The sequence below is a fragment of the Elgaria multicarinata genome, chromosome 2 (genome assembly GCF_023053635.1).
Source record: "Elgaria multicarinata webbii isolate HBS135686 ecotype San Diego chromosome 2, rElgMul1.1.pri, whole genome shotgun sequence".
In the NCBI taxonomy this organism is placed as follows: Eukaryota; Metazoa; Chordata; class Lepidosauria; order Squamata; family Anguidae; genus Elgaria; species Elgaria multicarinata.
The window spans coordinates 120974804-120999104 of record NC_086172.1 but is presented as its reverse complement, the minus strand read 5'-3'; the positions used below and the strand labels follow the sequence as shown (position 1 = coordinate 120999104).

Here is a 24301-nt window from a genome sequence, read left to right as displayed (position 1 = left end):
GCACGCATGGACTATGCCCGGTAGAATTTCCGGCTAATGATATCGATGAAAAGGATACGTATTAACTGAACAGTGGTTCTTTATGCTGGTTTTGGGTTGGGAGAAGGGTGTTTTTGCAGTGGGGGGAGCTGCAGTGGTATGTGTTGGTCCTGCTGGACTTTATTGGAGAAGAATTGCTCTGAAGGATCTCTCCATAGCTGAAGCCTGCTGACCTTTACATCTGGCACCAAGAAACATTAAAAGAGTGGGGCGGGGCGGGGCAGGGAACACATGTACAGCCTGGCTATCTCTGCCTACTCTTCTGCACATTGATAAGGAACATTTGTTGATATGGCCCAACAGATATCCTCCTTCAGCTGATATGAAGGCCCGTCCAGTTTGCAGTCTCATGTTTTAAAAGGGGAAACAGATGAAGAAAGAAGGACCTCATTATGGCTACTTGTTTGGAGGAAACAAATTCCAAGAACTATCTGGAAGGAGAATAAAAAACACATCTGAAAGGAGATGTAAGGTGATTCCTAATCCCATATGCAAGGTCCCAAAGGCCTTCCCTTATTCCTGGAACAACTTTGGGGTTGAATTATGCTCAATATTTTCAGTTTAGAAAGAAAAATGTATATATTTTCACTGATCTAGTGAAAGAGAATGGGGTTCAAAACAGTATCAGACCAGAGTCAATGACTGGGTTCAGACGATATGATAACCAACGGTGGGTTAAATAGGCAATGGTTAATTATTGTGTTGTCTGTTGGGATCTTTTTACACCATGGTTGATTATTTGGTAAAAAAAACCCAACGCCAATAACCAACGCTGTGCAGAGTTGATTATTTGAACCACCGTTGGTTATCATGTTGTGTGTCAGGAACTGTTGACTATTTTGTTGTACACAGTTGGTAATTTTCGGTGACTACGGAGTCCTCTGGCAAGAGCAACCAAAGCAGTGGCTGCCGCTCTGGTCCAGCTGGCAGAACTCACAGTGGCTGATGGGATACCAGTGGGAGGACAGAGGGTGGGGGATGTGTCAATCAAACACACTGTTGACTAACAGTCAACTTGACACTGGCCTTAATCCACACCACAGTTGATTATAATCAAGTCGCATGGGGAGTACTCCCTTGATAATCAACCATGGAGTTGGCTATTAACCCACCATTGACTATTGTGATGTCTGAACACAGCCAACGCTTTGGACCAGAAGATGGGATAGACAATTTTTATAGCATTTTTTAATTAAAAGTAAATACAATTTAATTCAATGACATTTACTCCCAGGTACATTTGCATGGGATTGCAACCACCATCATCAGAGCAACCACCATAAAATTCATTTTATGGATTATGATTTATGAACTTTAATTACTCTTTATTGTTTGATGAGTGAAAAAACACTTCCTTGGAAGACTATTTTTCCTCTCATCGGAATATAATTGTGATATGTTCTTATATGTCTGCCTTTGTGTTCTCTACATTTTGTTTGTTTATGTTATTATGTAAGGGTGTGTGCGTGGGGGGAACTAATAAAAAGATTAACCAAAACAGTACCCGACTAGGTAGAAATTACATTTTTCCTGACACAGAGGCAGGCTGAGGATTGTTTATAACTGTGTGCTGAAAAGTTGATAACTTTTGGTGACAGCTTGCAGAGAGAAGAAAGAACCTAACCACTCCAGTGGCCATGGAGATCACAAGTGGCAATAAATGAGAGGGTGGAGGCTTCTGTCTATGTTGCCAGGTGCTGTCCCTGATTATGGTGATCACTGACAGAAAGATCTGTATTGACACTGGTGCCCAAAGAAAGAGTAGACAAAAGACTGAAGTCAAGGCCAATCTGGAGATGACTAAATGGAGAAACTTATCCCACTTACAATGCAATCCTATGCATGTTTACTCAGACATAAGTCCCACTTAAGTTCAATGGGACTTACTCCCAGGTAAGTGTGCACAGGATTGCAGCCTCAAGTCACACAGTTGGGAAAGAATCTTGCACACAGATGGAAGAGGCCCTGAGAGCTGGCAGCTGCTACAAGTATTCAGCTGTATCACTGGAGGTTCTGTCTCTGCAGAAAAGAAAGAAAAAACAAAATCATCTATTAGCCATTTTGTCACCTGCTGCTTCTCCCCTCACAAGACTCAGCCCTCTGACAACTGCTCTGATGCCTCTCCCACAGTCCTTCATTCCATTTCCCCCCAAAGTGGTTAGTTAGATCCACCGAAGGCCTTTCTATTCCCTTATTTCCCACTGTCCTAGGGTCACATTGATCTTCAGCTGCAACTGAAGTTTTAACTGTCAAAATCTTTGTCACCAATTGGGTGAAGTAGGAGTCTCTCAGTCTGGACTGTAGCTCAGTGGTAGAGTGCATGCTTAGCAGGTAGAAGGTCTTAGGTTCAATCCCTGGCTATGAAACAGATAATAAGTTTAACTGAATTCCTCACATACATTTGCTTTATGTACGAAATCTGTAATGTCTGTTTTAGCTCCCCTGAAGAAAACCCCAAAGAAAATCTGGGCAGAAATGTGTTGAGTTTTCTTAAGAACAAAGCCATTTTTCTAGCGTTCTGAGACAAGGCCTACACCAAGACAGAAGACTTGGTACAAGCTGGAAGGCAAGGAAAGTTCCACATCTGCTTACCTCTCATGGAATCGCTCCTTGGGGTGACTGAGCGATGAGCTGGTCCGGTTCTGATTTGGCCCCTCCCGGCGGGATTTGTTCAGATATTTGGCTGTTTCGTGGGCCACAGCCAAGGGACTGTCCACATGCTCCGGAGGCTGCTCCTCCTCCAACTCCTCACTTGGCCTCTTTTCAGGCTCCCACTTTTCGGGAGGCTCCACGGAGATGAAGGAGCTGTAGCCCTCCTCTAAAGAGCCCCCATGCTCATCGTAGAACAGAAGGCTCCGTGACTGAACTGCAGAAAGGAGAGTTCCATTAAGCGCTGAAAGCAGGATTTATTTATTTAACTATTACTTTTTTATAGTGCCCAACAGCTGAGGCTCTCTGGGCAATTCAAGATGCTGATAGGTTTCCCCAAACCCCCTGCCATGTGTTAACACATAGACAGCTTGATTACCTGACATAAACTTAGTGCAGGACTCTGCATTCCCCCCCACCCCAAATCCGCCTTGTGCTCTTAACAGCTACCTAGCAGCCAGATATTCAGCAAGCGTGGCATTCCTCTCAGGCCTCTCCATGTCATATATGAACTGATCTAAATTTGCACCCCAAGAACCAGTAAGTGAACTGAAATTCGCTTATGCTTGGAAATTCGCACTATTTTGCAATACAATTCTCCACTCAGAAAAAGGTATACAAAATGCATAATTTTTGTATACTTTAGGAGAAAGTGGGCACACACACACATGCACACACGCATACAAAAATGTGTATATTTGTGGAAATTACATACAGAAATGCATGCTAGAGAAAATCGCTTGCCAAAAAAAGATGTCAAGAAAAAACGTGCACAAAAATGTTAGAAAAATGTGCTCACAATCATACATATTTAAGGAGAAGTGCACAAAAAACATATATAAACTGTCATGCTGACTTTTTACCAGAAAGTAAATAAACCATGCCCTGATGCTGAATCAGGCCAAAACAAATGAAAGATTTGAAGACGAGAAACAGAGCTGCATCGAAATGGACATATTCCCCCACCCTTAGTGTAGACTATTTTGTTTGTGCCAAGTGTGTGCAGACAGCGACAGAACATTTGATAGTAATGTCCACGCCTTTAAGGAACAAGTAACCCACTCTCTCTGCATGCAAATTCTCGGCATAGACATTGTCAAATGCTAGGAAATCTCTGGGCATTGGGCTGCTCGGCTGGATGTACACTACTGCTTTAAAGCGCTTTATAACAGTTTTGACAACTGTATATGCAGTGTGTCCTGGGCCCCAACAGTTGTCCAAACTGTTATAAAGCGCTTTAAAGAAGTAGTGTAGATCCGGCCCTGGCATCTAACAGCATGCTCAGATAACATCCTAAAACAGCCTTTCCCCAAAGTACAGCAAATATGTGTCCACCAGGAAGGGTTGTCCAATAATAATAATAATAATAATAATAACAATAATAATAATAACAATAATAATAATAATAATAATAATAATTCTTACCCGCCTCTCCATTTTGATCAAGGCGGGCACATGCTGAGAACATACATATGTTTTATTCTGACTTAGTTGTGTCATACTGGAGGATGGAAAAAGGGACCATTTACCAGTATTCCTTGAGGTTGCTGTAACACTGCCTTCCCCCAACTGGTACCTTCCAGGCATGTTGGACTGCAATGGTCCTGCTGGCTGGGAATGATGGGAGTTGCAGTCCAACATATCTGGAGGATATCAGGTGGGGGGAGGATCAAAAATCACTCAACACAGCTCCATCCCTAAATCTAGACAGAGCTGAGTCTGGGCAGTGCTTGACTGGTTGCTCCAGCCTATTTAAAGGAAGGGCGGGGCAGAAAAGCAATGAAAAAACCCACCCTGGCTTTAAAAGAGGCCATATCCACCTGCTCAAGGCCCTAAAATAGGCGGTTCAATAAGAGAGAAAGGGAAAGGGAGAGCAATTGTGCCTGCCTTCATGGCTTTCAGTTGTTCTGTCTGCCAGTAAGAAAAACATGTGTCAGAGGCTCATCTGCACATTGTAGCAGCCTCCATGTGAGGTTGGGGTCCAGGCCATACACAAAACCTGTGTGGTTCTGGGAACTCAGCTGCTTCAAAGCAGCCCCCATTTGCCTATGGGCATATATACGGAGCAATAAATATTTAACTTTGAACCAGACTTTGACTGGGGAGCCCTTCAAACAGAGGACACCTTCAGATAGGGGACTGTTTTCTCCAGATTCCCTGAAGCATCCAGACATGGTCACTTCTGGACACAAGTCACTGAGAAATATTCTTACTCTTTCCCAGAAGTATGATGGCATTTTCACACATGACATTAGAAGTGTGTTTTGCTTTTCCTGCATCAACTTTTTTTTTATTGGCACTGCTCCTGAGCCTCTCAAGGCAGCCTGACAGTGAACAAATGAACTGGGAGATCACACATTTATTTGAAACTTGCTTTTTGTCTTGCTAGGTCAAGGAGACCTCCCAATTAATTTGTTCCCTTCCTCCCATGGTGGGAGGAGCAGGGGAGGGAGCATCTGAGCCTGGGAAAAAGAAGGAGAAATAATCATTGGAAAGACAAGGAGCCCTTTCTGCACAGCTTGGGTACAGGGCCATGAAAAGAATATACTGGAGCCAACAGGAAACGTTATCTGGAAAAGAAGGGGAACACATCTTTACAATTGAATGATACTTCCCTGTAAGTAAAATGAGCTACATGGACAAAACTTGGGTGACAGGAATATCCTTGGGATAGCAGGGCAATTTTGCACTATTTTCAAGAAATGGTAGGGCAGACACAATATCAGCTTGATACTGTTCTGACTCTTCAAGAGCTTTGTACTAACAAAGAATGAGATCGTATTGGACTCACTTTTACTGGTTGTGTAAATGTCTGGTGCTGGAGCTGTTTTGACTGTCTGTGATGTTGCAGAGAATTCTGGGAGACATGGCATCATGGAGCCCAGAACCAGAACAAAGCACAAAACTAGGACCTGTGGAGAGGAGACACGGTAGAAATAGTCAACGTAGCCAACTAACAGAAAGGATGTGGGTGTGTGCACATGTGTTCATACTGGGCAAATGAGGTGAAAAGTAAATGTGTGTAAGGGAGAATAGCAAGTCATTCCAGTGCTTTTCAAAAATCAGTAGAATTCAGTTAGTTTAGAATTTAGTTTGAGCAGTTATAATTGTACCCAACCAAAACCATCTGCCATCTGAACGTTAGCATTCAATACATTCAAGTATTTACTCCACTTTTATCCTGCCATTTCTTCAAGGAGCCCAGCGCAATTTACATGTGTGTCACCCAACCCCACGCCTTTCCTCACAACAACCCTGTGGGGTATGTTAGTGTGAGAGATACTGACTGGCCAAATGCCATTCAGTGACCCTTGTGCTTGAGTGAGGGGCTTGAACCTGGATCTTTCTGGTCCTAGTCTGAAACTCTAAGCACTATACCCTCAGAAGAGATCAATATTGGGGGGGGGGGCTGAAATATATCATTACTTTCTTGCTCCTACAAAAGCTAAGCTCCTGACAGCTTTTTTTCCCAGCAGGGCTCCTCTGTCTAACAGCTGTACAACTGGCAGAAGATATAGTGATGGAGGAAGTTCCACCTGTTGAATTTCTGCCATCATAAAGATGTTACACTCATGGAACCTCTGCCAGAAAAGTAAGAGAGAACCCTAGGTTCATAATGCAGTAACAAAGCAATCCTACCTGTTACTGGGGGTGGGAACTCCAACATCGGAGGCTCAGAAGAATTCAAAGCCCTGTTGGGCTCATGCCAGCGAGTCAAAAATGAAGGAAGAGCAGTACTCCTCCCCACCAAATTCATGAATGTTTGTGGCCTTAATGGGAGGGAATTCATCTATGCCAGTTCTCATTTCCTCTTGAAAAACTAGCCACAGGAGCTGGGAAAAGGATTCTGAGGTTGGATCTCACCCTCAGACCTCTCTTTCCACCCTGAGAAGGGGAGATCCGATATAGCCTATGGCCCCTGGGATGCCCTCCCAGGGACCATAGGAGGTGAAGGCTAGAAGCAAGAAAATGGCACCTCCTGTGAAATCTGCCAACTAAAATAAGTATTCTGTGTCAGTTCATGATATGACCACCCTGCTGAGTGGGATACTGGGATTACATATTAATAGATAGTAAGAAGAGTGAAAGTTACATTTGTGGGGATTAAAAAGTAATAAGAATACAAATCTTCCTGATATAGGGGATGCCAGTCCTCACCATGTGTTGTGTGTGTGGAGGGGGGAAGTACTTATTATTCATTCCATTTCTATACTGCCTCATAGCCGAAGCTCTCTGGGCAGTTTAAAAAAGATTAAAACATTAAAAACTATATACAAATTTAAAACCATAAAAACATATAACAGACAGTATACACAAAGGCAACATACATCTAAGAACAAATTTGAGCTAGCAGCCAAACCTAAAAAACAGATCCAGGATTGATTAAAATTATCCTTTAAAGCAATTAAATTCAAAGTTGTTCACTCCTACTGTTCTTGTATTGCAACATGTAATATTAGGCCTTTTCAAGATATTGCTTCTAATTCCACCTCATGGTTTCACGATCCTGTGAGTGGATTGATAGGCATCAGAGCAAACCAGTGTGTGTACATATTGGAGCTGTCCTTAGTGGATGTGGGTTCAAAGTTAGGGTTGCTATCAAACTCCATGCAGATCCAGGTGCCTTATGTAACACCAATGTTCTCATGCATGTATACTGCAATCACAAATTGTGCTGCATCATGAATGTGATTATGTTGTAGAGTACAAAGCTCAGGATGCTATAATGGCAGCATGCGTGCGCACGAACATCTGAGGCCTTTGCAGGCAGAAAAAGAAACCATGGCAAAAGGATTGGAAAGCATCTGCAGAAGCACCATCTTTCCTAGCTATTAAAACAAATCCTGGGAAAGGAATGAGATACATGAATACAAAACAGTAGGGCTCAGTACGAAGAAAATAAGGCAAACTTAACATGCAGATCTTACCATCAGGCAGGTCCCTGTCTGTGTGGAAGCCATTTTGTATGGCCTTGAAACCTTCCCTGCTACTAGAGCTTGTAACTTTTGTAACTGTTGGAGGAGAGTCCTGGAAAAGAAGAGTTTTTGGGGGGAGAAATTAAACTTTTAGTAGAAAACTGCTTTTTGGTGCTTTTTAATCAGAGAAAGAAAACAAGAACAAAATTATAAACCCAATACATTAAAAAATCAGAAAATAATTATTTTTGATCCTCCAGTATGGGAATACCATATGCACTGTATATTTTAAGCTATGAAGTGTAAAAGTAAATTAAGATTTCTTTGGCTGATGGAAGAGCGCAGTAGAATCCTATATACACAAGGCATGCAAATGGAATGATTCCTTAGCTAACACTAAATTTGTACAGACTATTTAAAATATTTGACAGCTTATGACGGGGCTCTTTAATGGTAGTTGGGTCCTAGTACTTTATTAATTGTTTTTTGGCTGTTTTTGTTATGTTTTATCATGTATTTTAGGGGTCTGATTTTTGTGAACTGCCTAGAGAGCTTTGGTTATTGGTTGATATAGAAATATAATAAATGAATGAATAAATGAGAGCTTCACCTATTGGGCGGTATAGAAATGTAACAAACAAATAAATAAAATAATGCAGGACCTATCTTGAAACTGCTCTGCCATGGTAGGGTTCAAGCATTGTCAGCAGTAATGCTTGCTTGTTCATTCATTCCATTTCTATTACGCCCAATAGCAGAAGCACTCAGGGCAATTCACACACACACACACACACACACACACACACACACTTACACTTTTTTAAATTTAATGTCTTTGGGTTTTAGTGTTAGAAAGCCTTCAGTAGGCTATAGGTTTAATACTGAATTTCTCCACTTGATACTATCTTTAAAAAGAATGATGCGGGCAGTTTGAGGGTGTAATAATGACCCTGTTCAGATGACACACTAAGCATTTTGAGCTAAACATTATGGCTCAGTGTGTCATGTGAACTATGACTTAGCGTGTCGTGTGAACCATTCCTAACCATGGTTTAAACACACTCACTAACCATTTGTTGCAAAAAGCTTAGCAGCTTAACCATGGCTTAGGGTGTTGTCTGAACAGGCCCATAATCACTCCTGCTCACAGTGAACCATAGATTTTAGACCTCCATTGGAATATGTAGAGCTGGGGGAGCAGCTCCAGCGTAACTACTTTGAGGCACACAGACTGGAATTACCAGGAATGAAGGGAGGGTGTGGGGGGGGGGGGAGGAAGAGGGAGACACAGCAGTTCATTCATTGTCCAGCAGATGGCAGGCATCAACCATCTACATAAGCTACTTAACCTAGTGAGCAGCATTAAGCCACTGAAAAACGGAGACTAGGCTTGACACTTCTCTGGTCTCTAGGGAGCAGCATCTAACCAGAAAGACAAGCTCAGAACCAGCTGTTAGGCAACCAGAGGAAATGAATGTGACAAAGAACCTTCGAATAAGGGCAGAGAGGGCAGGAAGGCCCTCAAAAAGCTCAAGTGTCAGGTCAAGTGTGCTGGTAAGATTAAGTGAGGAGATAGGTTCTGGATAACAGGGTCACAGAGCATAGCTTTCCCTATTTGGCTGAAGTCTCACAGGCCCAAGGAATCTCTGTGTGCAACTGAAAGAGCTGGGCAGGGGAGCACTGAAGGCTGTGTACGCTAGAGCATTAAGCCAACAGTGTTGAAGGCTTCTCAAGAAGTTAGTCAAGAAGACCCTGCTTTATTGCTCTACTGTTCACACTTGTACCTGAAGTTCTCCCTTCACACCCCACCCTGCCCCCCTCCATCCTCAAAAATGATCATATGGACACATAAGCCATGTGGGGGGCATCCCAGAGGGTTGTGGGTTTTTTTTTGCTTGGCTTCTTACAGGGCGCGTAGCCAGACACTCTGTGTTTAATAGCGGGATGCTGGAAAGAGAAGGCCAGAGCCTATGTTTGTGTAATGTTCCTGCAAGCAGCTCAGGAGGTAGAGTACAAATTCTTTTTAAAGTGAAGTGGGCCCGATGTAATTATTGGTGTGAACCTGGCCTACAGGCCAGGAAGGAAAATAAAGTGAAAGTAGAGCACAGTAGCCCAGTGTACAACAGCGGATGTGAAGGTGTTGTCCCCAAACCTGCTGTCATTGCCCATGTTTTATGAGCTGACACATTGCTTTGGCCCTTCATGGGAGGCTAGGTAAACTCCAGGCCCTCCTTCCGGCTGTTTTCTCCCATTGCTACATGAAGTAGATATTTGTCTCCTCTCCGTAAGCATCAAAGGAAACAAATTCCTTGGGCAGAGATGCTGCCAGATGGGAAGAATGGGGCCCCTTGGATTGTGCAGGCAGAGGTCCAGCTCGTGGTAAGAGGATATCAGCTTCTTTGTTATGCCTTGGATAGTGGGGAGGGGAGGCTATAGGCCCTAACCAGAGCCTAACAGAGGTCTGCTGCTCCTTCCATTCTCCCTTAAGGGGAACGGAGGACAAGAGCACAGTCTGGTGTCAGTCAGGAAAAGGCTGTCTTCCTAGACTATAAGACAGAGGCTGCGTTCAGACAACACAATGGTCAACGATGGGGTAATAATCAATTCAACAGTTTATCTAGGGGGTACTCCCCACACAACATGATAATAATCAACTGTGGTGTGGATTAGGGTCACAATTGAATTGACTATTAGTTCACGCTGATTTGACTCACCCTCACTCCACCCTCAGTCCTCCCGCTAGTATCCCATCAGCCATTGATGCCAAAAATCTATCCTACAGCCAGCTGGACTAGAGCAGCAGCCACCACTTTGACCGTTACTGCCTTGCCAGTTTGTTGCACAGTTATTTTAAGCGACAACAGAGTCCCCTAGCAAGAGTGACCAAAGCGACAATTGCTGCTGTAGTCCAGCCAGCAGAACTCGCAATGGCTTATGGGATACCAGTGGGAGGACTGACAGGGGGGGGGGAGAGAGGGCAGGGGATGTGTCAATCAAACACACCATTGACTAATAGTCAACTTGACACTGGCCTTAATCCACACCACAGTTGATTATAATCATGCCATGTGGGGAGTGGAATTGGCTATTAACTATTGACTATTGTGTTGTCTGAATGCAGCCAAATCCTATTTCCTGCCAATTTTTGTACACTGTTTTGTTTGCTACAGAACTTTCCTCAGACCCCCCCTATAACTACTCTTCAAACTGCTACTGTGCCCTTTCCTAGCCTCTAGACAGCATTCTTCTCTCATTAAAGAACATAGGTAAGAGTTCCATTTAATAAATTCAGACACCAGGGGCCTCAACCACTCATACAGCACAGAAGACCTGGGAAAGAGTAGGGTTTTCCCACAGTTCCCTGTTCTTTCAGGGATCTCTCAGGATCTGACTGACTCCAAACCCAAATGTTTGTGTCCTCTCGCTACAGATAACACTTCTGGTGGAACTTTGGGAGAGACAGTCAAGGCACCACTCAGAAGAATAAGCAGAAGGACCCTCAAACACAGGGTGGCTGGTGTACCACATTTTGAGATAAGTGTATATATTACCATCTTAAGCAGTTGTGGGAAACTTGTAGTCCTCCTGATGTTACAGCCTATAACTCCCAGCATCCAACTTATACCCATGGCATTGACCATTACCCTCACCCTAGAAACCAATCCCAGCTGACAGCCAATTGGGTCTAAGTCCAAGTAGACCACTGACAGAGGGGCAGGCTCATGAGAACCAGAAGACATGGTCAACTTCAGAGTTGCTCTGAAGGCAAGCTCAGCAGTGGAGTTCAAGTACTAGAGTTGGGATCCATTGAGATGAGAAGGAAGAAGTTTGCCTATATTCCCACCACCACCATTTCTCCAAGAAAAGTTCTTTTCTGGCTGTCCCAACACAAACATTCCTTATTTGCTAACCAAACCCAGCTGACTTGCTGCTGTTGCTACTGGAGAAAATCAGGGGCTAAAGGGGGCCAAAGTCTGCCAAGAAGTAAGTAAGTGTGTGTGTGTAGGTAGGGGTGGATCTTCTCTGTTTGTTCCCAGCGTTCCCCTGACCTCCCTGCTTGGCAACATTCTTCAGTCAAAGATCAAATTTGGATTCTCCTCACCTGTTTGCATTTTCTAATGTCTCCACTTTTTTCCACAGTTCGTTGTTCTCAGATGTATACGTTTCCACCCTGGAGAAGTGAAAACAAGGCCCTGTTACAGGAAACCATGGACATGATAGACACCCATGTCTAGAATCTGGTTCCTAAGGACCAAACTAGATGTGAGTTAATTGTGTGAATGCAATAAAAGTGGATGCTTTTGTTTTGTAAATTAGGGTGACCGTATGAAAAGGAGGACAGGGCTCCTGTATCTTTAACAGTTGTATTGAAAAGGGAATTTCAGCAGCTGTCATTTGTATATATGGAGAACCTGGTGAAATTCCCTCTTCATCACTACAGTTAAAGCTGCAGGTGCCCTGCCCTCTTTTAAATCTGGTCATTCTAGTATAGCTCCTGCAGCTTTAACTGTGGTGATGAAGATGGAATTTCACCAGGTGCTGCATGCATATAAATGACACCTGCTGAAATTCCCTTTTCTATGCAACTGTTAAAGATACAGGTGCCCTGTCCTCCTTTTCATATGGTCACCCTATATAAATAGAGGCTGTAAGGAAGCCAGAGTTGCCTCAGGACTGTGTGGGGCGGAGAGGGGGAGTTAACTCTTTTTTCCCCTTCTACAGTCCTGACATTAATGGTTACTCAGGCCTCCCCAGGGCTGTATATTGATTTTTAATGTTCAATGTTTTAATATTTGTAAACTGCCCAGAGAGCTTTGGCTATGGTGCAGTATATAAATGATAATGATAATGATAATGATAATAATAATAGCTCCTTAGCTGAAAATGCAGAAATCTTGACTGAAAAAAACAACAGAAAAATTAACAGCAAGGTCAAGGTGTATTCTTGTGGTTCTTCCAAAATGTCTCCTGGCAGAATATGTATCAAGAAACTCTAATTTGCTAGTCTCATTCCCTCTATAGTGTTTTTCTGTTTATAAAATCCTTTACAACCATTATTGCATTCACCTTCACTATAAACCAGTGAAGTAGACTAGGCTAAGAAGACCAGTGGCTCAAAGCCATCCAATAAGCTCAAATCGACAAACTAAACCTAATATCTCATTCACTGATGAGGATCATCGTGAGGATCAGGGATGCAGTAGAACATCCACAAAAATAGCATATTTGAGAGCAAACTCAAGGATATAGAGACCTCACCGACCAGCGAATTCCATTCAGGGAAACAGGAACTAAGGAATGTATGTGCTATAACAACTCTGGCTGCATCTTTACTCAGCTATTTGCAGTGCTCAGGAAACCACATTTGTAAGCTCGAGAGTTTTTGAAAAAGCGTGTGGGAACAGTTGCTCCCCGCTCATATTCATGTTTCATTTACATAATGGTTACATGGTGAAATTACCTATTTTAAGCTATATTATTAAACGCACACCATTTCCCGCATTTATTTATTAGATTTATATCCTACTCTTTGGGAAACTGGGGGACTTTGTGAACCATAAAAAACAAAGAGCCTTGTGGCACCTGGAAGACTAACATTTATTATGGCATAAACCAGCTTTTCCCAATGTGTTCTCCAGATGTGTTGGACTACATCTCCCATAATCCCCAGCTAGCATGATGAATGTGTCCTTGATGGCTGATATCCATGATGGGATGTACAAACCAGTCTATATTGATCTGTGTCAGTGTCACACTTGTTCAATCATAAGTCCATTCCTTTCCTAATTCCCCATCATTCTGGAAATCTTTTTTTTTTTTTTTAAGATACATTGGCAGTATCCAATGGCAATAGTGCTAGTGGACCTTTGCTGAATCGTCCCATTGTGCAAATGTTTGTGCATTACACTTGCACAACCACACTTGTGCAAATGTAACTTTAGTTGGATTCTCCTATTGCGCATAGTTCAAATCCTAAGTTTCTGCTTAGTGCAGCATCATTTGCGCTAGTGGAATGATAAAATTGGATACTGCCCCTTAAGGTGCATTAATTTTTGTACACAATTTCCTCTAAAATATGCAGTTTGTACACATTTCTTCCTAATATAGGCAATTTGTGCTCTATTATTTTTTTTAGCTGAGAACTGCATTAGCAAACTGGGAGAAATGCAGAATCCAAAGGACAGACAACTGCAGCTTGTAGACTGTGTCCAGAGAACTTCAGCTATGGGGCTGTATATAAATGTAATAAATTAAATAAATATCAGTCTGGGAAGTGCAAATCAGTTTGGTCTGCTTAAAAATGCAGACCAGAAAAAATCCCCCCCGCCCACCCCAGCATCTGTAACTGGAGGTAAATTAATCTTCAATGTACAGTCAAGTGCAAGAGAAACCAGTGGTCTTGCTAGCCCAGAATTAACATAGTACAGCTGCTCAGGGAGAAGAAATGACTTACTTTTTCTCCAAACACTCCACATATTCTTTCTTCTTCCTGCGACTCTCCTGTGCAGAAATCTGAGGAATGAAGAATGCAAACATTAGCAGAGCTAATGTGACACAAACATACCCCTTATGAACAGTTCTCATATTGTCATTCAAAGGGTGGAGTGCTATCGTCTAGCAAGGCCCCAATATTCTGATTCAGTATAAAGCCGTTTCATGTATTATATATTCAACTGACTATTCACATCCTTGGAGTTGAGGCACCCAGATAGTTGAGGCATTCGTCTGTGTGCATCCTCCTTTCCTAGGATTGGCCCCCTATTCCTAAACATTTGCTCTGGGATATCTGCTGTTCTGCCTGAAACACCATCATCAAGTTCCCACAAGATCAGCATAATGTGGTGTTCGATGAGTGGTGCTAGCATCCTATTTTAAGCACTTGTGTGTTGATGAATCACACTTACGTTATGATCAGAATGCAAATCAGCTTGTAGACAACGTCTATGACTTCACTTCTTTGGGGATCAGAATTTCCAAAGCCAACTGAATCATTTACACGATTACTGTATCTTGTCCAGAAGAGCAGCTCTGAGTCACAACAGGTGACTAATGCCTATTGTGGGTTTTTAATACGGGAGCTCACATTTAGTGGGGACCCACAATTAGCATTTAATAACACTTTGCAGACAATTGCTTGTTCATTCACTTGGGCGAGAAACAATTCCTTCCGGGCAATTAGCTGATGAGATTAACCATTCACATTGCCCATTATGTAAACAAAGCTGCAAGTGAGTGGTAAACTTATACTTATCTTCAAGGCTGATTTAATATTTTAATATATGAATATGGGAAGGGGGCAAGCAGGGAGAAGAGCCTTCTAAATTCTGCAATCAGAAGGCCCAAGGGATGTCATCACATGAAATAATGCAAATGAATATCAATGTCTTTGATTTCTCTAATTTATCTCAGGAACTTCATGAATATTGTATATTGTTAATATTGTATATTGGTGGTATAGTATGTTGGGGCAAGGAAGGGATGACTGAAGTATGAAGGGAGAGCAGTGAGGAGCAGCACATGAGTTGGGTTGGATGGAAGAAGAGGCTGATGGACTATGAGTAAGGAAAGAGTGGGTGCTTCCAAACAGAGGACTCCTAGTGCTATCAATCAAAAGCCATTGTGCAGCTATTCCATATTTTCCACCTTGCCAGATGTTCTGCGGTAAGGAAAAAGAAGTAGCAGTGGGAAAATATAGGAGGGATACAAAGGCAAGATGCTGCTGTCTGGATTCCCCCTAAAGTTCTGTGGATGAGGTATGGTGATGGTGAAATAAAAACCTCGTCTGGAAGCACCTAGTGACTTTTCTAATGCAGACATCCAGTTCTCTAACCATAACAAATCCTTCCAACTTCTGTATCTTAATCAGAGACTGGCCATACATTTTGAGTGTTTTTCTCCACAAACATGAGGGCTATTATTTGTCTTCTCTTAAGTACCTATGCAAGTTTTAGACAAGAATATGCCAGGATACCTGGAATTTTTTAGTTATTCATCCATTCAAAGTATTTCTGTCCCATTCATCAGCCGAAAGACTCCCAGAGAGTCTTACAGGAACCAAAAACCAGTCTCACAGTCTAAAAAGACACGAGACATAAGGAAAGGGATGGCGGAGGAGGGGGAGGGAGCATGAGAGTGATGCTCGAATGAGTGGTGCTTGGCTTATCTTGATTTGCACAGGTATTTGCCATCTCATCCCACTTCAATGATTTTCATCACTAAGCCCAAGCATGTGGAACTGCAACCACTATGTACTGTTTCCTTGCTTATCCTTGCTTAATTTTTGTGAACCGCCCAGAAAGCTCCGGCTATTGGGCGGTATAGAAATGTAATAAATAAATAAATAAATAAATAAATAAATAATCCCTGACTCTGCTTCCTTCCCCTTCCTCTGTAGTTCCCCTGTGCCAAACCTTACATTGTAGGCCCCTTGGACACAAGCCTGTCCTTTAAATACCTTCTAAAGCATCATACACACTGATGGCACTCAACCAGGCATTGGCAATGTGGTGCCCACAGGCCCCAAATTGCCCACCGGACACCGTTCTTGGTGACCACCAAAATGCCTGACCTGTCCCACTTTTTTTAAAAAAAATGATCACATTTTCTTACCAACAGCTGGGATTGCTGTGAAATAGGTTTCTGTTGGTGCTGAAAGCTCTGGGTTAAAACAAGTTGTTTAGTGTGTTAGGGTTCAGAGCCAACCTCTGCCTTGTACACAGTGTTTTGAGCAGGTTACTTGTCCTTCACCATGCTTCCCATGGCATCCATTTTGCGGCAGTGCCCAGGAAAATTGCCAAATGTGCCCACAGCCCCAAAACGTTACCTACCCATGCACTAGATAGATGATAGATAGACAGACAGACAGACCTTCAAAAATTATTATGTTGGAAGTGATCTTTATGTAGAATCCCTTCTCCAAAGTTTATGACAGTACGCAAAGCCTTAGTAAAACAATTTAATTTTACCAGATGAATAGTATACATAAGAGGCAAGAAGTTAAAGATGCATGCTTACATAAATCTCTTTCACACATGTACACCCCCACCCCCACAGAGTCCCGAGTTATCCTATACAGACCTTGTTCTTGATCTTTCGTCTAACTCTCTTCAGTGCTTTCTCCTCTGCTTTGGTGAGGGGCAGTTTGGTCGGGATGGGATACCCCTCAGCGATTAGGGTACGTTTCTCCTCCTCAGTTAGGAGCAGGGGTCCTGAGGTCCCCTGTAACTTCTATGAGAGAGAAGAAGAAAATGTCAATGTCCTCAACCACAGTCCTTTAGGGGCAGGATGGATTGGAAGATGAAGCATTTTATTTATTTATTTCCCTTGGGGATTTTGTAGCACTCCACTCTACACTAAACACAGACAAGATACTTGTGGCACCTATGTATTAGCCATCCCCAACCTGGTGCCCTTCAGATGTTTTGGACTTCAACTCCCATCAGCTGCAGCCAGCATGGTCAATGGTCAGGAATGCCGGGAATAGTAGTCCAAAACATCTAGATGTCACCTGGTTGAGGAAGACTGATGTATAGATAGATAGATGGAGATGGATTCAATGATTTTAAAAAAACTGCCGATTTAAGACCAAGGTTAAGGTTATCTCATGGTAGCTCAAGCTCCATGAAGCCAGGAAATGGGAAGCTAAGGCTGATGCCTTAACATCAGCCCCAAGATCAGTGGTGATGTTTTCCAATGTCACAAATTGTGCTTGCTTAAAATTTACTCTTCATGCTTTCGGTCATCTTTGCCTTGTCCATTGGAATGCACACAGACACACACACCCTGCCCCAAGAACTTCTCCAAAACTGGGTTTGCCCCCCTGGCTGAAAGAGATTCATCTGGGGATGTTGTGAGAGTCTGTGGAAGGCAACAGAGTCCGACAGACTCCCCCGCACTTGCCCTCTCAGACCATGCTCACTGAGAACTGCTCATTGAGCAGCTCGTTGCACAGCGAGCACCTGGCAGCCACCTGCCCTCTTAGTGAGCCGACGTTTTATGCAATAGTGGCAGCTGGGGGTGATGTTACATAAATGGCAGCCAGAAAGGGGCCATTTACACAACAGTACAGGTGCACACCTGTGATGTTGCATAAATGGCCCCTGTATGGCTGCCATTTACGTAACATCACCTTACTGAAAAAGCCTGAGCTGCCATGGTTGAACAACATGGTGGCTCACTAAGGGGGCAGGTGGCCCCGTGGCTTCATTGGGTGCTCGCCGGGCCATCCAGAAGCTTCTGTGGCATCGTGAGCAGGGGCGGGCGCAGCGATGGCTCAGCAAGCACCCAATGAAGCCGGGTGCGGGTGAGCATCTACCCCTAGATTCAAGGCCCTGCTCTATATAATCCTCATTTGTGGAATTGTTTATGAATGATTCCAGTGTCACAGTCCTGATCTGGAGCAAACTGTGGTTGTGCCAGTCCCGGGGGTATATGAAGAGGTTTTATATTTCCACCTCTTGCAAGAAGCCTGCCTCCAAAGAGGCGCACAAAAGCTCCTGCTCTGAGCCAGGGAGCGTCTCTCACTCTTAGTCCACCAGCCCCCTTTTCCTAGCTTACATGTGGTGCTGTGAGGAGAGGAGAAGAAGAGATGGCTGTGGAGGAGCGAGCAGTGGGGCGGGCTGGGCTGGAGGGGGGCAGGGACCTTGGGCTCTGAGATCCGTCACTGTCGCTGCCGTGGCTGCTGGGAGGAGTCGGCGGCATCTGCACCAGGTCATCTAATGTGGGAGATACAGGGAAGAGGTTAGCAGCAGCAGCAGCAGCAGCACACTGAGTCATTCATGGATGGCAACAGAGAAAAAGCTATTCAATGAGAGGAATGGAAAAGGAACATGTCGACGGAGGTATGGAAGGGAGCATCCTGACTGGGGATTTACCCAGTAACGAAGAGGCAGCCTACCTTAGGAGAAATAGCTGCAAAACCCAGGAAACATTACATGAAGACACGGACACTAAAGAATGCATTGATCACACTATCTTAGGTTTCTAGATGAAGCAAGAGTTCAATGGAACCAGGACTGCTCTCGTGAGCCCTGGCAGTGACTTTGAATTAATGTTCATGGGAGGAGGAGGTTATGGTTCAGTGGTAGAGCACATACCCCATTATCTCCAATGCAGAATGTCCCAGATTTTATTCCTGGCATCACAAGCTAAAAGACTTTCCTCTGACAAGACCTGGGGGGTGGGGAGTTGCTGCCAGTCAAAGTAAACCCAACTGTTTTAGACAAACCCATGGCCTGACTTAACATAAGGGATTTCATTGCCATGAAGTGACCTTGGGATAACTCAGCATATTGGTTGTGTTTCTACCAAGGTCTTAAATGAAGATGCAAAAGGGAAGATATGCTAATAGTGCAGGGTAGAGTGGCTATTGTCTTTCGACATAACATCAAGCTTGGCTCACTTGTCTGATTCCTCTGGAGCTAATTATTCCGCTTGCACCATTATGCTATGTACTTGCTCTGTGGGATATTCTATGATCGGGGTGTGTGTGGGGGTGTCTTTACACAATGAAATTATACCACGCAGCAACCACCTTGCAGCCACCCCGGGGCTTTCCTGTGGAGCTGCAAAGCAAAAAAGTCAGGGACTTACCCGACTTTTTTCTCTGGAGCAAGACAAAGACGGTGCATTCACTGTCTATCTTCACTCCAGAGTCATGGCAAAGGCATAGCTGGGCAGGTGGCGACCCCTGATTGGTCACCATCTGCCCAGGTAGATGGCAGGAGGCAGGCCTGGCTATGCCACCCCGAAGCAGCAAAAGCATGAGGTTTTGCTTATTGTGACAGCAACCTGGCACCACATAGGCAGCCCCCTGGACTGTCGGGTAAGATACGTTGGGGAGCTGATAGATATATTTGGAGCTCCATTGCACTGGGGTGAAGCACGCTCCCGTCGCTTCTCCGGCCGTGTTTTCGTTCCTCAGTTACTTCCTCTTTCAAAAGAGGAAGTACAGAACGAGCAGGAGGCCCATTGAGTCCACTGTTCTAATGGCGCTGCTTCTCCTGCACACAGCAGGAGAGCAGCAATTCCGAGTTTAAAGAAACATCGGACTTTACTAGGGTTTTTTTTGTCACGCAGGGAAAGCCAGAAGGGGTGGAAGGCATGCAGGAGGCAGATGACATCATGTGAGGATCCTGAGCAAACTCTGTGAGTGCCCAGTAATGAGCATGTAATAAAACGCTTGTTGGATGGAGCTTTTAAGCTGTGAGTTGTGCAAACCTATGAATATGAGCAGAGGGTAGTTGTTTTCCCCCCATCATTTCAAGACAGCAGGAAGTCAACATTTTAGCCTTTGATTTAGGGTGGAAGCTTACAGAAGAAGATAAGAAGAGCTGTGCTGGATCAGACCAAACACATATCTAGTTCAACGTTCTGTTCCCACAGTGGCAAACCAGATGCCTATGGCTATGGGAAGTCCAGAAACAGGACAAGAATGCAACAGCATTCTCCTGTTCATGTTCCCTAGCAACTGGTGAACATAGGCATACTGCCTCTGATGCTAGGGGTAATGTTAAGCCGTCATGACCAGTAACTATTGATAGCCCTATCCTCCATGAATTGGCCTAATCTCCCTTTAAAGCCCAGGCCTCCATGTTGGTGGCCACTGCTACATCTTATGGGAGTGAATTCCATGGTTTAATCATGTGCTGTGTGAAGAAGTACTTCCTTTAATCTGTCTTGAATCTCCCACCATTGTACAAAGGCAATATGATATTGACAGTTTTATTTTCAGTTCTTTTCCTAATGATCCCCGACATGGAATATGCCCTTTTCACAGCAACTACATACTGGGTTGACATTTTCATCAAGCTGTGCACCACAACCTCAAGATCCCTTTTATTGTTCAGTCACTACCAGCTCAGCCCCTGTCATCGTATACATGGTTAAGCTTTTTTGCCCATTGTGAACCACCCTAAATAATTTGGTGTCTTCAGCAAACCTGGCCACCTCACTGCTCAACCCTAACCCTGGATAATTTATAAACAAGTTAAAAAGCACTGGTCCCATTACTTATCCTTGAGGGAACCTACTGTTTATATCCCTCCATTGCGAGAACTGACCATTTATTCCTACTCTCTGCTTTCTGTTCATTAACCAATTACAGATCCATAAGAGGACCTGTCCACTTATTCCATGACTGCTAAATTTGCTCAAGAGTCTTTGCTGAGGGGCTTTGTCCAAAGCCTTTGGAAGTCCAGGTAAACAGTGTCTACCAGATCACCTCTGTCCACATGTTTATTGACACTTATAAAGAAGTCTGAAAGGTTAGTGAGACAAGACATACTTTTGCAGAAGCCACGTTGATCATTTTTCAGCAGGGCTTCTCCTTCCATATGTTTGATAATTTTATCTTTAATAACATCACAGGCAGCATTTTAAGTAGGAGGTGAACTCCTGCTTGGCTCTAAAATAGGATGGTGGCAGCAGAAGGGGGAACTGAGTAAGGCCGGCAGCAGCAAAATCTCCAAGAAACCTTCAAGAACTCCCGCCTATCTTGTGCTCCTTTCAGCATTAGTACACCTAATCTTGGAATCCTACCCAACCCTGGAATCCTAAAATTAACTTTTCTAAAATTCAAGGCACACATCTGACTATGCTCATCATTGGATTTCCATAGGATCATGGATTCCGGCATTATATAGTCACTTTCCCCCATGGTTCCTGCTACATTAATCTCAGTGACAAACTCCTGCCTATTAATCAAGTCAACAATAGGTGATGCCTTCGTTCCTTCCTCCACCTTCTGTAAAAGGAAGTTGTAAGCAAGGCATATCAGGAATTTGTTGGAGATTCCATGCTTAGTGGAGTTTGTCTCCCAGCAGGTATCAGGGTAGTTGAAGTTCCCCATTACAGCTAATTCATACTTCCCTGAAAGTTAATACTTGCAATTTGTTTCAAATAACATCATCCAAAACCTGTCCTTGGTTTGGCAGTTTGTAATAGACTGACTACAATGGTTGTGGGGGTTTTATCCAGTTTTTTATCCAGTTGCTCTCCGCAGGGCTAGCTTGTTCACTCGCTTGAATTTCTGTGCAAGTATATCCATTTTTGACCTATACATTACTCCCCCTTCCTTTCTGTTCCATTTATTTCTTTTTAAACAAGTTATATCCTTCAAATGCTACATTCCAATCATGGGAGTTGTCCCACTAAGTCTTTTGGAACATACTCCCGGCTACTGCTTGCCAGAACCTGGATTTGCTAGCTGCTGCTTCTCCACTGTGAACTCCTAATTCCTGGACTGTTAATGGAAGATGGTGGACTTGCTAATGGCTACATTACAAAGAAAGCCTGTTTTGTTGGGACAAATAATGAGCCAAGCATTCAAGAGTGCCTAATATTTTATGTGAAATATTGTTTACTTCCTTAAATATGAGTGTCCAGCACCCGGGGGGTGATATTACATTTTGAGAGTAAATAAATAAATATGCTCATTTGTGCTAAATAGACCCCTCTGTGGTGTGTTAGCAACTGCCAAGCTGCATTCTTGATGTCATTATCCTTCTGGAAACAAATCACATATTCTTTACAGTGATACCAGACACACAGAAAACTGGCATCCTACACTAATATCCTTCCAATGACTTGCTAGAAAAAATGCCTGCTGGATTTTCTAATAGCGGTTGCTGGAAGTGGGCAATCTTTTACAGACTTTGTTGAGAACGCTCCCATCTTGACCACTTAACTAAGCTGCTGCAGAACTTTGCACGGTGCTCAGATATAGTAATGGTGGGCACTGTACAAAGGATTAACGTTTAAGGAAGAACATTGCAAAGTCTGATAGGCTACTGACAGCTTTTTGTCATGCAAGTCAGGCAAACACATGCACATAGCCAGCACAAGACAATGCGCCACCTGAAGCAGGCAGACCTGCCTCCAACTCTGCCTCTTACCCCACCCTCTGGCTTGCCTTTTAAAAATTACTTTGCAGCTCTGTTATTGGCCCTCAGGCTTTCCAAAGCTGTCTCGCCCTTCAATGCCATGCTCTGACAAAGAGGCCCTTTCTCGGAGTGAGGCATTGTGGATAAGAAGGCCACAAAGAATGCCTGTGCTGCTTTCACTTTGACATCATGGCAAGAAATAGTCATAGAGTCATAGAATAGCAGAGTTGGAAGGGGCCTACAAGGCCATCGAGTTCTGCTGCCTAAGGGAAACCCGGCTCCAATCTAGATTCATAGATTGAACCCACACCACTTGTTTCTAAGGACAGGAGCTGTGAACCCTGAACCTACTCAGAACTCACTATGCATGGCCAATGGAATCATGAAAGCACTAACTGCCTGGATGGCAAAATTATATCCAGAGAACACAAGGACTTTCATTACTCAATTTTTAAAAAATGAACAAGGAGATAAGCCATGTTAACAATTATTTCTTGCTTTCTCCTTAAGTCTGTGCTGCTGCCACTTTGACATGATGGCAATAAATAGTGTTTGAAATAACTTAAATGAGTTATATAATGTTATCCCAGGTCTATGTGGTTGCTCAATTTTGAAATTTGGATCCGGTGATACAAGTAACAGACAGGTATGTAAATACTACTTATACTTGCTCTTGGCTTGATCTGAATGTTAACTTCCTAGAATGCATGCAAACATTGCATAAAAGAAGATTAGAAGTGAATCCCGCACATCCACAGAAAACACAGTGCCCACTGCACATGAGTTTTGGTACTTGTACAAATGGGTTGACATCATGCAACATATAGGTGTGGGGTTTTCTTTTAACAATGAACAATATGAGGCTGGAAGGCCAGTGAAAGCTAGATGAGTCTATCCTCTTACCTGTTGGCACATTTAGAAACTGGTTCACCTCTCTGGGTTCAGCTTTGATTACAGGTTGGGGTATCATTTCTATGGGAGCCTGTAAAAGAATACAGATATGAGTACTTTGATTTCTCAAAGGCAAATCATGCATGACTTTGGCCTAGCCTTCCCTGCAGATTAAGTGGTTTCTTTACCATGCCATGTAGGCACCAACGGACTGCACCATCTCTTGTCACTAGCTCTTTGGTGTTCCTGGGTCAGAACACACAACCTGGATTCATCCTGAGACAATCTGGCTGTGTACAGGTGTAGTGTCATTTCTTTCATCTGCTCAGGCCTCATCTTAGCCGACACATCTTTTTCTATTGGTGAAATTCTGTGGCACTCATCGACACCGGCAGCAGTGGGTTTAATTTTCTCTTTCCTATGAGGGAGTGCCACTAGCTTATCCATGAGACATGGAAATAGAAAGAAACTCTGAGGAACTAGAATTGTTAGATACTGCAGGTCAAACATTGATACCGTCTGGGGCTCTGGTCAGAAGAGAGAACTGCAGACAATTTAAGGTGGGCTGCTAACAACAGAGGCCAGGATCCTCCAGAGAACCAAGTGATCCTGAAGGACTAATCCTGTGCTACTGCCTGTATATAGTCTGCTACACTCCTTCAGTCTGGGTAATATATCACTGAAGGAGGCGAATAGGTAGAGTGGTCCTGTGTCTTTCTTTATAGAGGACAGTCCTCTATTTGAAGGCAAACTCTTTTTGAAGGACTGTCCAGTTCAAGTCCCATTTAAAGATAAAGAACCATTAGAGGAGACAGCAGGGGCCTTGACATTGCTAATCAATACCTAGCACCTGGACAGCAGACTGTGAGCTTTTTTAGATTAAAGGATAATTATATTTGCTTACTGGTGCTTTGCTTCCCACTT

The 24301-nt window shown here is 43.5% G+C and overlaps 1 protein-coding gene and 1 long non-coding RNA gene across 2 annotated transcripts in view; one reads left to right on the top strand and one right to left on the bottom strand.

The window, feature by feature from the left end:
* Positions 1-1274: 1274 nt before the first annotated feature.
* CREB3L1 (cAMP responsive element binding protein 3 like 1) overlaps positions 1275-24301 on the bottom strand; it is a 98771-nt gene continuing 75744 nt past the window's right edge. The window contains exons 4-12 of the mRNA XM_063117461.1: positions 23390-23468; positions 18162-18319; positions 16683-16832; positions 14059-14117; positions 11707-11775; positions 7617-7716; positions 5480-5600; positions 2632-2905; positions 1275-2058 (exon numbers count right to left, since the gene is read on the bottom strand). Coding sequence (XP_062973531.1) covers positions 2022-2058; positions 2632-2905; positions 5480-5600; positions 7617-7716; positions 11707-11775; positions 14059-14117; positions 16683-16832; positions 18162-18319; positions 23390-23468 — 1047 coding nt within the window. The 3' untranslated portion in view covers positions 1275-2021. The remainder of the gene's footprint in view (positions 2059-2631; positions 2906-5479; positions 5601-7616; positions 7717-11706; positions 11776-14058; positions 14118-16682; positions 16833-18161; positions 18320-23389; positions 23469-24301) is intronic.
* On the top strand, positions 19621-23133 carry LOC134392818 (uncharacterized). Its single transcript, XR_010025063.1, has 3 exons — positions 19621-19751; positions 20710-20803; positions 23077-23133. It is a non-coding gene; the product is annotated as an uncharacterized LOC134392818 (long non-coding RNA).